Below are 16,139 nucleotides of genomic sequence, written 5' to 3'. Positions count from 1 at the left end.
ATTTATGTATATTATTCGTAAAAAAAAATATTCATCAGTCTTCTTAGGCACCAAATTCAAATTCAATTCAAAATTTCTTTATTCATTTAGGCCTATCACAGGCACTTATGAAGCGTTCATACATAATTGTTTACATAATTGTAACGGGATGGTGATAACTTCGTTCGCCAACTTAAATCTAAAGCTACGAGGGTTCCAAACGCGCCCTGGTCTAAGAAGAGCCCACAACAAACTTAGCCGGGTAAATTTATTTTTTTGTTATCACCATCTTCCAGTAAATTTAAATTAAGCTATGAAGCTAGAGCAATTCACACCCAAGCTTTTTTATCGTTTAAATAATCCTTAATGTTATAATAGGATTTTTCTGTGAGCTTACGTTTTATATAAACTTTGAACTTATTGAGAGACAACTCAAAGATTTCATTTGGTAATTTGTTATAAAATAATATACAATTGCCCTTGAATGAATTTGCAATTTTGTGTAGCCTAGTAAACTGCACAGCGAGTTTATTTTTGCTTCTAATATTTATATTGTTACAGTGCATTTTCTTTTTAAATTTTGATATATTTTTATGGACATAAATTAAATTTTCATATATGTACTGACTATGCACCGTCATTATTTTAACTTCTTTAAACCTTCTTTTCACCCATCACACAAGCTAGCTACTTTGGGACTAGATAGCGATGTGTGTATTGTCGTAGTATATTTATTTATTATTTCTATCTTAGTGATGCTAACCGCTCCTATTGGATACTTGACATTCATCGGTAAAAAGCTGTAATAATCTGGTGGTTAGGATATGAGCCTAACTTTCGGGCTGACCGAAATCTATCCTAAAGGAGATAAAACAATTAATTATGCTTTAACGATGAAGGAAAACACCGTGAGAAAACCTGCATGCCTGCGAGTTCTCTTTGATGATCTCAAATACGTGTGGAGTCTATTAATCCGTACTTGGCCCGCGTGGTGGGACAGCTTAAACCCTTCCAATCCTGAGATGATCCTTTGTACTGTACCTTGTACTGGGCCTCTAATGTCTTGATGATGATGATGATGATGATGATGATCGTGGTACTAAATTATGCATATATTCTACTCAAAATTATGCACTAACAAGTAACTACTTATAACTTAACTACACTAACATCTTATAGCTCTAAACGAGCAATATATATAATTGGAATCTCGGAATCGGCTCCAACGATTTTCATGAAATGATCTAGCTAGGATTCGTTTTTAGAAAATGTCCTGTTATTCGTGTTTTCCGGTAATAACCGATTTGGTGCAACGAAGTTGTACGGGTCAGCTAGTTATTATTTATTATGTTAAAAATGGCCCGAAAGGCAAGCTAAAGCTCTAACCTGGCTATCACCGCTTCCAATATAGTCTGATATAGCCCATTATATCTGATTATTATAAATTTCAAAAGCACTCAAACAATAAACCGATACGTGTCGCAGTAACTCGCGAAACTATATTATCCTAAAACAACTTTGATCATCTCGTGATTGACAATAACCGGTATATCGGCTACACACTTCAGCCAATCACCTATAGGGGGCGTAACGTACATGGTATCGTAAGGATAACTTTTATGAGCGACAAATTGTGTTTATGTCGCCGTGTGGCGCGATTTATCGCTCGCGCCGCGTCTCGTAATCGGAAATATTGCCCTACAACGAAGTTATTCCGTGTGACAAAACGTAAGCGAAAGCGGGAAAATGTTTCTATGTGCTGAAACATAAGCGGATGCGGCAAACCACATTCAGCACTAATAAGTCTGACCAGGCTTTAGAATCATGTCAAACCTATATATCAACAGATATCGTATCGGTATTGGTCACACTCTTCAGCCAATCCCATAATAGGCTCCTAATCCCTTAATAAAGGATAATTTCTCGAGCATTTATTCCACCATTTATTCCATGTGACGCGATTTAGAGCTTGCGCTGTAATCGAACATATTGCCCTTCGAAGAAGTTATTAAGTGGGCCAGAATAACGTTTTGGCTCACGTAAGAACACATTAACACGAATCTCAGTGGGGACCTATGCCCTGTTTGCACTTGCACAAACCGCCATTTTGCAACTTCAGATTGGACTACCTAATAAGTGGGTTTAGAATATTATTAGATTGCCTTTATTAAGTTAAATATACATGCATAGTAAAAATAATTGTTGTACGCAATCTAGAAATTTACATGCTGTTAGAATGCATTATTAGGTTAGTGTACACGAAACAATTTGAAGGGTATAGAAAGAGGTGAAAAAAATTTAAATTGTATCTTAAAACGCTGTATGCTATAACTTGCACCATACACATACAACTTCGATTCGTTTCAATGTTATTGTCAATACTACTGGAATAACAAACAAGTTATTGCTTCGCTATTGCCTCGCCTTGCTATGATATTGTTTGTCAATCTGTTTTTGATATGCTTATATCGATTGCGATAAAAATTATATGTTATACCTAAATAATGTTATCAGTGGTGTTTACAGGGTGCTAGAACTGGTGAAAAAATACACTGCATAATCATGTATATATAATCAATGTAATGTTTGTCGATATGAATATTGCAAAATATAACATTTAAGTAAAAAACGTAACTTTATTAATCTTTTCATTCAATTTAAAATTAATTTAGAATTTAGTTAACTAGTAGACAAATTTTTACGTAGAAATCAGCTTCGATTGATTTAAGATCAATATTTCGTAGCACAATGTCGTAGACCTCCGTAGAATGTTCGTAGCCTAGAAAATTTCTAGTTAATAAAGTCAAAAAATATCTTTATTCAAGTAGGCCCATAGGTGGCACTTTTCATGCGTTGATAAGAATTACACGGTAGTGAGATGATGGCGATAACAGATTCGTAAACTTAAAACTGAAGCTACGAGGGTTCCAAACGCGTCCTGGTCTAAGAAGAAGCCCACAACAAACTAAGCCGGGTGTTCTTTTTGTTATCACCATCTCACAATTTCATTTAAAATTATTAGAAGAGCAACCTGGTTAGAGCAATAATTCACACCCAAGCTTTTTTATTGATTACGTAGTCCTTTGCGCATTGTTATTCTTCTTGTATTTATGTTTTCAATTTATATTATAAATTGTGTGCAATAAAGAATTTATCTATCTATCTATCTATCCTTTATACTATAATAGGACTTTTCTATAAGCTTACGTTTAATACAAACTTTGAACTTTTTAAGAGACATCTCCAAGATGTCAATGGGTAGTTTATTATAGAATTGTATGCAATGTCCTTTAAACGAATTATGAATTTTATGTAACCTAGTATATTGCACTGTAAGTTTATTCTTACTTCTAATGTTTAAATTATTGCAGTCACATTTTTTTTCTGAATTTAGAAATGTTCTTATGAACGTCCATTAAATTTTCAAATATGTACTGACTATACACTGTCATTATTTTAAAACTTTTAAATTTATCTCTTAATGACTCTCTCGGACCTATTTTGTAGATTGAACGAACAGCCCTCTTCAGCACGAAAATAGTGCTAATATCAGCAGCATTACCCCAAATAAAATTCCATATGACATAATGCTGTGAAAGTAACTAAAATATACCAGTCTAGCAGTTTCTACGTCGGTCATATGGCGTATCTTCTTTACCGCATAGGCAGCAGAACTAAGCCTGTTCAATAAATTATTTACATGAGGGCCTCATTGAAGTTTAGAATCCAAATTTATTCCTAGAAAAACTGTCGTAATATTATGAAGTCACTTTGAACATTTATAAAATTTCGTTGTATACTTCGAGTGGTCTGATTTTTATGCATCCACACCCTTGCTTTGGTCTCGGCTTCAGTTTCCCACTCGTCAAATGTGGGAAACATTTGACAAGTGGCAACTTGAAACTATAATAAACTATACCTAATAGTATGGTATGAAACACCTTGTTCATACATTAACAGCCTAAAAACCTCATCACGTAGATTTCCCTTCCAGCTGAGTACATACTTGCATAGGTGTAACAACGTCGTTACCACAATCAGCACTAACGATGTCTCACATCAAGACAGCACTCAACTTTGCGTACATGAACTATCCTACATACCCACGAACTGAACACAAAAGCGATTAACGCAAAAAAGATTCTATTTATTCTTACATAAAGCCTGAAATACTCTACAATTCTAATACTTGAAACTCACTTCCCTGTGGTCCACTATACATTGAGGTTTTATAATTAAACGAACTATAGTCAACAGAATTTTTAAACGATTCAAGCCTTTATGCCACATAGAATTAGATGTGAATTTGGCGTAAAATAGGCATATACACAAGTCCACTTAGTGTTGCGCACAGACTCACATAAAAAGGAAAACGGACAATGGATTACTCTCGTAGACGTAACTTGCGACATATTTTCGTAGTTACGATTTCAACGACAAAGTAAAGAATTAAAATCCAGGCTAGTGGAGAATTTAAAAGCGGCAAATTACATTTTCAAGTAGGTGTACTCTATAAGCACTTTTGAAACAACAGTCTGCCTCCTTGTAATTACTCTACCACTGCTACGGAAGGTAGATTCTTTCTCTGCTATGCTCTGTCCAATCATTAACGATTTACATTGAATATTAATCTTTCTATCTCGTGAGAGATGTCAACGGAGCCGGATGCTTCTCAGCAAAATCATCGTTAAGATATTCCTTAATTGTATTTTAACCTCGCTGAAATAGATGGGTTTTAACACATTTTTCAAACTTATGCATTGGTATGTCAATGAAGATTACTGAATAGGTGTATCATCATAACTGTAAGCATTAATGACATCAAAGATAAGCCAAAAAAAGCAAAAGAAGAAGAAGACATCAAAGATTGGCAATAGCCCGCTCGTATAATTCGTTTTTATCAAAGCTTGCTAAGCCATTTCAATTTTAAAGTATTGTTTAATTAACCAGAAGATTTATTTTGTTTTGTTATTTTATTTTGTTTCATATTTAATTTATTATATTATTTATAATTAAATATAATTTTTATATATTACATTTGTATTGGTTTATATAATATTTATTTTTCTTTATGTACAAATAATATTTTATATGTAATATATATTTATTTAAGTAATGATATATTTATTTTATGGGTATATGTATATGAGCACCAACCAACCCATTTTCTGTATTTTTTTTCATCGCCATTGATTGCCTGGAAGAAATCGCTATGAAGCAATAAGGCCGCCAAATTGTATACGTTGTTTTGTTATACTTTTCTTTTTTTTATGTACTTTTTGTGGTGTGCAATAAAAGTATATTCATCATTCAAGATTTATAAAGATGTTTTGTCAGAGCCAAAACAATAAACCACTTTGCTAGTGAAAGGGTCCGTCCATCTTTTTCGCTTAGTCTGCGATGGTACATTGCACGGTTGTGATTTCTAATTGGAGTCGCAATGTGTTGACGCCGTGGGCGCAGAGTAAAAAGCAATTTGGTGGAAAATGTGTTTTTTAATTGTACGCGACGAGACGCGGTCTTGTAAGTGGAGTAATGAGGCGCTTGGGGCTCGTGTTGCGAGCTAGTTTTAACGCGAATATTGTTTTGAGTAAACAGCATTTTCGGACCATTCAAATCGTCATTATTGTTGTAAATTTCAACGACCTCCCGGCGCATTGATGAGCGCTGTAGTCATAAGACTAGCCTAAGTGGGTGAGCCTGGTTTCGGCAAGGGCATTTTAGATTTTTTAATTTAGACTAAATGGGTCCATGTATTAGTAATTCACATCAACTTAATATCTGTGTTAGTTAATATATTTAATGTTACTACATACTAAGGCTGACATCCAGTGCGCTTTAAATACAATATCCTGCTTGTCAGCTACAACCTTGTTTTGTCCGGTTTCGAGACTTCGGCCCAGTAGTGTGCACTTAACATAAGCACCTAAGCACTGCTTTCCCCAATTTGTTTGTATAACTCATATTGAAGGTGAATTTTTCAATATCATACCTTTTGCCCACCTTGTTTCAAAACCGTCTGCACGCCACTAAAGTTTGGCCCTAAATAGTTATCGCCTTACCGTAAAAACAGTGCAAAAATGGTATACTCGTATGTTTAATATAATTGCCATAGGTATAACACCAGCGATATGAGAGACGAGTCCTGTGTCTCATATCTCTCTCACATCTCCCCTGCAGTGGGAAGTTAATTATAGGCTGTTTATAGAGTGATGATGATGAAAAGGTTAAAAGTTTGTACTGTTTTTTTTTCTTAATTTTCATACGTATTTTCTTATTGCTGCAGGTACAAAAAGATTTTTTCGGGCGGATTGTTCCTGTAGCTCAAGTACAGAAACAAGGTAAGACAACGGGAAACCTATATGTAGATAAAAAAAAGCTTTTTATTTAATCCTTTTGTCATTATCGTCGTCAAAAGAAATAAATTAAATTAATGTATAAAAAATAACAACTTAATAATTCTCAAGTACGATTAATAAAACGATAGAAACGCACGTCTAAAGTTAATGCCGGTCTTGTATTGTGGTATAAATATTACAAATAAACATATTATTTTAGTATCTAGCCTAGTGGTTAGGACTTCGGCTTTACTTGCGGGTGGACCGAGTTGGAACCGTTGCATTAACGATGAAGACATCAACAACAAACAAGAGGAAACAAGAGTTCTCCACAATGGCAGGTAAAGTCTACCAACCCCGTGGTGGACTACGGCCTAAACCTTTCTCATTCCGAGTGCGTGCGTGTATTAGGTATGGTGTACTGGTAATGGATCGACAATGATAATAATGACGTAAATAAAAAAAAATGTCATGATCGATCGGAGTAGTGTTTTTTTTTTTCTTTCTTTATTGCATGGCTTACAAAAGGCGGAGTTAATTCTGAAACATTTTCACCAGCAATCCCTCGGACATGCGAGAAAAACTAATGAGGGTTTGGTCAAATCAAAATTTAGAAAATAAAAAAATCTATATTTATTTATCGCATTATTCATTTTGTTTCGTGATTCGTTACGATATAAACGACAACGAAATTAGGTGAAAGGTCCCTGGTTCGATCCCCTGGGAAAAGCTCTTAATTTCTGAATTTCCGGTCTGGTTTGGTGTAAGGCTTCGGCCGTGGCCAGTTACCACCTTACCGACAAATATGTGCGCCTAAGTGTTCCGGTACGATGTTGGTAGAAACTAATTAGGGATATGGGTTTAATATAACTCCTGTACCCCTAACATGTTAGCCCGCTACCATCTTAGCCTCATCTCTTACCATCAGGTGAGGTTGCAGTTAAGGGCTAACGTGTAAAGGATAGAAATAAAACGTGCCGCGACTTAAAGTGTCGTCTTGTGTCGTGTGATCCTGCCGTAAGTGGCGTAATAAAATATGCAGCGTAACGCGTTCGCAACACAACAGAGACCCAAAACCGCGTCTCCGCACGGCGAATTGTGTACCGTGATCACATAACGTTAATCACACGTCTCGTTACGGGTGGGCCTATTATTTTCAATTACGCTCACCGCCGCGCCGCCAACGGGTTGTTAATATTCATTCCGCGACACCCGTCCGGACTCGAGCACCTGATCCCAGCGCTAATCGCGCCGCCGATTGTCTACCATTTTGATATTAATTCCGTAACGGATACCGAATTTTAATAGACACTGTTTGTCGAATTAGCTAGCGGTTGGATGAAGGGTTGGTTTAAGGCGATTGCACACTTCTGCGTGTCTTGATCACTCACAGAGACATAGCATGCCTCTTGTTCTTTCCTCCGCCGGTTTCTTCGGGATTCTTCGCTTTTAATTGGTTGAATTCTTGTTAAAACGAGGCTGGGGGTTTTAGGAAGATTTACGGTAGGTCTGCTAAGCTCGGACACTACAGTAGCACGTCCATTGGTGGTTAGTTACGTTTTTTCGTTTGTTGAATTAGCTCGTGGTTGGATGAAGGGTTGGTTTAATGTGATTGTACCCTGTTACGCGGCATATCCTCCTCATTCTAATACCTTACGGTCCGGTAGATACAAAGCACGTCTTTCATTCTTCACTGAACAAGTTCTTCAAGCCTCTTAGCTTTTTTTATGGTCAATTCTTATTAGAGGCTGAAGATTCTAGGAATATTTTCTGTTAAACTCGAGCAGTCAAGCAACACGTGCGTTGATAGTTCGTCACCTCCAAGCTTCGCGACAGCTGTCCAGAATCGATTACCTGATATTCTTTACTCTAACCGGCCCCGTGTAGCTAGGCCTGGGCTGGGTTTCCACAAGTTTTCTTCGCTTTTAATAAACTTTGTTCTCTATAGAACGACGCTATGGGGTTGTAGGATGAAGATATTTTATTTCTCAAAAATAGCATACCTTTCACTTAATAGATATAATAAATTTACAATTCAAATACCACAGCAATTTGGCATTAAAAATATTACAGTATTTCTGTCGTTACGTAACAAATTAATCCTGTAAAAACCTTTAGAATAAAGAAAACCGTGAGCGCTACTATCACAGAGTCACATAGATAGACAAAGTGGTCAAACTTCAAACACCCCTTTTCACGGGGGTGTTAATAAAAGAATATCAGACAGAACCCTAACGTAGTAGCGCGTAGACGATCCGAGTGGGAGCAAGTTATAATGAGTTTCCGTAAGCCAATTGTTGTAAAATTGACTTAATGTTTGATTTAGCCGAGTATTGCCATTGTGTTCGCTATTCTCCTTAATATAACAAGACTTAATTTCAATTTCGTAATCATTAGCTAAAGCGTAACATTATTTCGGAGTCTCACTGCGCTGGATTTCGTTCTTAATTACTTTGAATACTAATAGCAGATATATACTTACTTGGTTATTGTTCATTAGGAAACTGACTGATTGTTTATGTAAGCGAATACGATTATTATTTTAGGTGGCTATGTTTGTATGTTTTGTATGTTATGGTTAGATACAACGAAATACGTACGCAGCGCTTGGAAGACTTTAAAAAAAAAAATTTAATCTATATATATATAAATTTGGTTGTTGGTTTGTGTACGCTTCAAATCTCAAAAAGTTCTGCACCCATCGAGCTGAAAATTTTGCATGAATTTTGCTTTTGTCGTGACATAAATGCCTGCTTGGTTGCATTGGTGGGGAATTGCTGCGTCTGAAAATCTACCTAGGGCTGCGATATGTAATTAACGTGTAAATAAAAACCGAAATAATACTTTACAGGCTATAGAGGTACATTATGGACTGCCTCTAAGATTTATTTGTGTAATCGAATCGCTAATAGTTTTTGAGTTAACCATATAGTTCAACCAACATAGTTTTTACTGAAAGAAATAAAATAACATCGCATGCAAAATTAAAATGAAGTGACTACTGTCACTTTATTAAGTGCGCGTCTCGTTGCGTAGGTACTATGTGCGTGTCGTTCTTTTATCTTCAATGGTGTTTTCATAAGTAAACACTTAGAATGTTTTGAATTCGTTTATATGGAAAAATAAATATGCTTCTTTTGATTTAGTATTTCGTAATTCGGTTAAACGTTTTTTTTTGTTTTTTTTAATTGTATTATTTACATTAAAAAGCAATGAAAAGATTATATACATTCAAAGTAAAGAAAAAAATAGTTTGAACACACATATCCAATAGAATTTTTGATAAGGTAAATGTCAAACAATGCAAAAGACATTAACAAAACGTCCCGCTGAATGAAGCTCATTAAAGCGTTTCTCATCAACTTTGCACTCTTTAATTCACCATCGTATAAAAGCGTACCTAAATTAAAATGCTACACTAGTTACCGGGCCTTTCACACTGTAAAAGGGAGGTTATTAAGAAACTCGTGCTATAAACAAACCTAGTTTTTTTTTGGACAACAGTGTTCCGTACGCGAAGGTTTCATAATTAATTTGATCGTTGATGTATGAAGAACTTAACGTTTTTCTATGCCACAGACTCTATGGTGTACATGCATAACTCCGTGAAAAATTTAAAGAAATAGGTATACTTACAGTAGTGTCGCAATATATTAATAACAATTTAATCTTTGTAAAATAAAACATTTTTTTTGTTTATTAACAAAAATGTGGACATATACAATCGACTTACTAGAAACGGTAATAAATTAGTAACATCAGCATATCGTTTTAGGAAATTACAGACAACCGTTGTGGAGCTGAGTATATGCTTTTATAACATGTTACCGAAAGTTCCATTACATAATTTAAAAGAATGTATAAAAACACATTTAATACATCGAGGTTACTATCCTATTGATGAACTTCTCATTGAAAAGGTTGCCTGGAAGCAAGCCGCTCCGCTTTCATCTCACACAAGATAGAACAAAGATTGTTAAATTGTAAAATGATGTTGGAAAACAGCAACTGTTGAGTTTCTAACCGGCTTTTTCTCGGTAGAATCTGCCTTCCGAACCGATGGTAGAGTCACTACAAACAGACATACGTGACGTTTCAAAAGTTATATTAGGCCTACTTGAAATAAATGAATTTTGAATTTGAATTTTGAAACCCAGCATTTATGGTTTTGTGAGGTTGTATGGTTCTCAACCGGTGGTCAGTACAAATAGGCAGACTCGACGTTACAATAGAGCTAATACACCTAAATAATATTCCTTTATTTAGTCCACTACACGTTAGCCCTTGAATGCAATTGTCATTAGTATTATTATTTGTTTTTATTATTTCCTTTGTATACTTCATGCTTCATATGTTCAAAATCACAATTTATGGTAAATAAAAAAAAAATACAGAATTATATACCCAAATTTCCCACGCCACTGTTCGAACTCGGGACGAACGATTTATAAGACTATGAGTCGTCAAAAACGCCCAATTGAAATAAATAAATGAGGTATTATGGAAACGATAAAAAATTTATGCTAACCCAACCTGTTTAGAGCAATAATTTTTCTAATACGTAATGTGAGGAGTTTGTTGTGGGCTTCTTCTTAAACCAGGGCGCGGACTTCTTCGAACCCTTTTAGCTTTATTTCTTTAGTTTTATGTTTGCGAATTTAGTTATCGCCATTATCTCACTAGCATATACACATTTTTGATGTAATGTACGCATTAAAAGTGCCTACTTGGCCTAATATATTTTTTACTTTGACTTTAAATTTCCAATTGATCGAAGAGTTTTTCACGTTCTCTGTGGAACCCTAAATGCGAGAACACGCGAGATTATATAATGCGATAGGTTTGCAGAGCCAGTGTGGGCTCGGCAGCCTACAATGGCGGCTATTAGCACGCGCAAACAGCGTGCGCGCCCGAGTAATTATACAAGTTGATTATATCCCGCCCGCCCTACGCCCGCGTCGCGTAATAGGTTTTATGCTTTATTGTCTTTGGAGGGCGTGATTCATGTTTGAACATTGTTATGCATACTCCTACTTTGAGAGGCCTGGGGGGGAGGGTAGGTCTTAAACAAATACTTGCTGAGCCGGCAGCAGGTATTAGTTTATTATCTATGGAGTTGGCTCAGCGAATTCTTTTGACTTCTGCCGTAGATACACACGGGACAAGATGATTTAACTTATTCAAATTATCTTCCTCAACTTAGAATGTCTCTAGGGACTTAATATGATCGCCTTACACAGTAAGATAAGACTACAGTATTATCTTAAAATGAAGTTACTCTAAAACAAAACTTCCATAATATAAAAAAAAAATACTGCTTTGAACGACGTTAGTAAGGCCCCTGATTTTCTACATCAGGGTATAAACCACCTCTCCCACTAGAAACCGGATAAACCCACGGGGCATTCGAAGCGATCGGCGAAGCGTTGTGTTGCGTGGTGATCGAAACTATTATATGATAATACCGCACACAGCATGCCACAGCAACGGCGCAAAAATTTGCTGACGCGATTTGTCTCATATTTTTATAGCTATTAAAAATTCTTTGTTAAATAAATCAGCATAATCAACTAAAGGCCACTCCCAACTGTAGGGTTTCCCATATGAGCCCATAATCACCACGCTGGGCAGGCGGTTGGGTAATCGCAGTAGATGGTAGTAGCTCTCCGCTTTCCTTTATATTCCCTTAGTCGCCTCGTACGACACCCGCGGGAAAAGGAAGGGTGTTGACAACTGTATTCTGATCTGCCGTCACCACACGGCATATAATAAATAAACAAAACAGTGTGTCGTAACATCGAAGGTTGTGTAATGCGAACTACTTGCATCTAACTACATCGCGAGTGATCTTATATTCCTAAGATTCGACGACAATTAATTATAGATCCACAGTATGATTCTCTGATGTTCTGTGCTCTTCTGACACTTCTTCTCAGTTTGACAGATACTGACTTAGGGCTACGAGTCTTCCAGTGCGATCTTCTTTACCTTAACATATTTTAACTTACCAGGAATAACGTTCTTTTCATAGTACCTAATACAGGATGCTGACCAAGCTGATGGCTCACCCGACGATTCCATAAGTGGAAAACCCATAGCCTACACAAGCCCTACTACGTGCCGCCCTGTGTCCATGATCATGAAGCGTAGGGTTAAGTCTCATTTGTCTGTAATTACACCGACACCACGCCCTGGCGGCAACGGCAGAAATAAGCCTGGTGCTTGGAGAAGTATGTCCGGACGAGCTTTGACTCAAAAAGCTAGACTACTAAGTAACACTACCAGGAGCCCAGGACATCTTAGCAAGTATTTATTTATATATTTTCTTTCGCAGACGCAGTGTCAGACGTGATATCTTCCAGCAGTGTTTTCTACCAGTACCGGGAGGGCTTCAACAACGCGGTGCGACGTAACGTTCGGATGCGCGATTTGTTTTAAGACTGGCTCAGCTGGCCCGTGTCCTTCCAAAGGGCACCGCCATCGCTTAAAGCAGCATTATTTTAATATTTATTACGCTAAAGTTTCAGAATAAATGTATTATGTTCCATATTGTTTGGGCATCAAGGCTGTCATATTAAAATAATACTGTTTCATGAGACCCTAGTAAGTAATTGAATACCCCTTTTCCAATAGGAGTTTTAAAAAAACTCATATTGGCGCATCGTTACAATTCGTTTTTAATATGTTTGAAATTGGAAAGCAATGGTTTGAGGAGCTATTAAGCTCAGTACTTTTTTATATTTGTAAGTGCTTTTGAAATGAAGTATAAAATAACTTTCGTTTCTTTTGTACAATATATTTATTACAAAGAGATTTATAACTTTGTTTTATTTATAGCATCCCTTTCACCTGATACCGAAACTTTAAGTAGCAGTTTTGAGTTTAGGCGGTAACTCAAAAACTTACAAAAGCATCATGTGCCTAACAGTGAGACTAAGAGCATAAACGCTAAAATCTTGTGAAGTTACCACATAAATACATCAGAAACAATATTTACGATTGTTCACGTCAGATGTGGCGATAAATGGTGCAACTTTTGAAATATGATCGCTGTTGTTTGCTAGGGACAGACTTATTTAATGCTTTTGGTACTTTAGAAAAGGGTTAATGGAAGTTTATAAAAATTATATGTACATAAGATTGTGATGTGATTCGCTATTTTTATTATTTTCGCGGTCTCACATGGTGTCAGAGACCGAAACCTTTATGCGTTATTCTATGCTATTTTCTTTTTTTTTCATTTTAACTTCTCCTTCTCCATATGTGTGAGTGGCGCTGTCTTCAGTAGCCCTCAGTGCTCCGTCAAATAATATAAAATGATTTATTAAATGCCATTTAGTAATAATTATAAATAAATAAATTTAGATTCCATTCAAATTAAAGTGCAATATAATTATTATCAAAAATTTTGGAACTCCCTACAAAAGTTATATGCCCAGCAGTGGACAGTTGGTGATTTAATATGTACCAATTGGTATTAATAGTAGTAATAAAAAATAAATACAGAGTTAGCAATGTTAAGTATGCCCAGTCGATTTTGTTATATATGTATATAAATTTTAAAGTGTTATATATTTTTGCTAGATAGTTATGGTTCTAATTATTTACCCATATTCGCTTCCAGTATGTTAAATAAAATCAAAAGATATGACGAAACGAATCTTGCCGCAAAGATCCGGTGACGTCACTAAGGCTTTGAACGTGAATTTTGCCTTGATGTTCCATCGATTTAAAACGGATAGGTTTTACTCTTAAAATGCATGGCAGTAGTCAAGACTGCAAGCAGAATCTTGGGCAATAATTCGATGGTATAGAAGACAGGGCAGCACGTGGAAAATAGAGAGAATATGCAGTTCTCAGACACTGCACAAAAACTTAATCGTGACGGTTTAACCGACAGACATTTGAATGCTGTGGATCGCCAGGCCAGGAGACCAATAGGCGAGTATTCATCACTGTTGGCTAAACGTTACAGTCTTGATCAGTTTGTAGGTGTTTTATAGGATATACTTCGGGGAGTGTACTCAGGAACTGTTCCATCTCGTTCCCTCTACACCACTTTACCATCGCACCGCACACACCGGGCGGGTTTTTAAACGTGTGTTGTAAATATACCAAAAACTCGCACAAAGGGATTTGCACCTTCTAGGAAATATTGTAAAATAATTTTGAAAAATCGAATCAGGAGATCCAGAGATTACCCCTTAAAATTTCATAAACGTTACTTCTTTTTAATATTAGTATATATAAGCCACCAGTAAAACTTTGGTAGCTTCACATCTCGGAAAATCTGTGTTTTAGACTGTGGTTTTAAATGACGTTGGTCTGACATAATATTTAATTATATTGATTGATACAGGTATTAAATGTTGCCGCTTTTTTGGGTAAAAAAAAATGGCCGACATAAGTGAGCGAAAAGTAGAGGGAAATAAGACGACCGAGACTAGATTTTGTGAGACAAATGAAACGAAAGGCTGTGGTGTGAAAGTGAGGTCAATGATAGAGAAGTTTGGAAAGAGTTGCACAGATAAGTGCTTAGAGCAATATTAAATTACTTTTCCTGCAGAACAATGTCTGCCTATTGGATTCGCTGTGATGATCATCATCCCTTCAACCGATAAACGTCTACTGCTGGACAAAGATCTTTTTCCAAAATCCAAGATCCTGGAACGTTGAATTCCAGCAGCTCCCAGCGACACGTTTGATGTCGCCTGTCCACCTAATTGGGGGTTGCCATTCCAACACCTTAGGTTCGGATGAACACACCATAGGTTTCCCGAGCTATGTGCCCCGCCTATTGACAATTCAGCTTTGCGACTCGTTGACCTATGTCGGTAACTCTAGTTCTACTGTTTCTCCTCATTTCTGATTATAAAATTCATATATATTCGGCTAAGTATAGCGAACTTATAAATATAAAAAAACTTTTTAGAAAGGGTTGTCAATGAAAATACGAAAGTACATTTACATAATATTTTATTTATTATAATGAAAACAACTAGTCACGTGAGAGTATCTATTTATGTAAGAAGTAAGCTACAAGTAAGTATATACAACCTTATATATAAGATGCGACGCCACAATTCCACACCTTGTGCATAGTGCAGTGGTTTATTTACCTCTCTTTCGCTCCTATTTACAAAAATGGCGCCGACAATATATCTACTATAATATCATAGCTATATATTAAAGTTAATTATAAGAAACATTGTATGTTAAATCTATCACTATGGGAATGTGATGTTGGATTTATATATTACAAAATATGCAGAACTACTTTATTATTAAAGGAGAAGTTGGGTACCATCCATATAAAGTATCGTACGATTAAGAAATTGTAATTTCAGATAACGTAAATTCCAGTTTACATATAAAAGTAATCTAAAAAGAACAGGAGGCAGTCTTAGGTAAGGACTGCCGACAAGTGGAATAACTGTGTTTAAACAATAAATACATTGTTTTTGTAATTTATTTTTGTACATAAAAGATTTTACAATTAATCAATTCAAATAAAAGTATACCCAAAATTAACGCCAGGTAGTCAGCATAACTTCCCTTAACTGCTATGACAGAATGTTGGTTATGCGAAATCACATCTTTTTCTTTATATATATGCGTATACATGCCGCTATACTACGCGTAGCTAGACTGATACAATGAATGAGTCACGAGCATGTCGAGGTCATCCGTACCGCGCCCCATTATTTCTCATTCCAAAAGTAGCTCAATGCAACTAAGGATTTTTTATAAACAATAGGGCAGGGCAACCCTGTGAAAAATATATTTTTAAGTAAGTATATATTTTTTATTTTATTTTATTTT

The 16,139-nt window shown here is 35.9% G+C and overlaps 1 protein-coding gene across 1 annotated transcript in view; it reads left to right on the top strand.

Annotated features, from left to right (window-relative positions):
- LOC120631303 (chromosome transmission fidelity protein 18 homolog) overlaps positions 1-13,130 on the top strand; it is a 75,001-nt gene extending 61,871 nt beyond the window's left edge. Inside the window, exons 15-16 of the mRNA XM_039900790.1 lie at positions 6,266-6,320; positions 12,652-13,130. Coding sequence (XP_039756724.1) covers positions 6,266-6,320; positions 12,652-12,755 — 159 coding nt within the window. The 3' untranslated portion in view covers positions 12,756-13,130. The remainder of the gene's footprint in view (positions 1-6,265; positions 6,321-12,651) is intronic.
- The last annotated feature ends 3,009 nt before the right edge of the window (positions 13,131-16,139 follow it).

Source organism: Pararge aegeria, chromosome 17 (assembly GCF_905163445.1).
Source record: "Pararge aegeria chromosome 17, ilParAegt1.1, whole genome shotgun sequence".
In the NCBI taxonomy this organism is placed as follows: domain Eukaryota; kingdom Metazoa; phylum Arthropoda; class Insecta; order Lepidoptera; family Nymphalidae; genus Pararge; species Pararge aegeria.
This window is presented reverse-complemented; position numbering and strand designations above follow the sequence as displayed.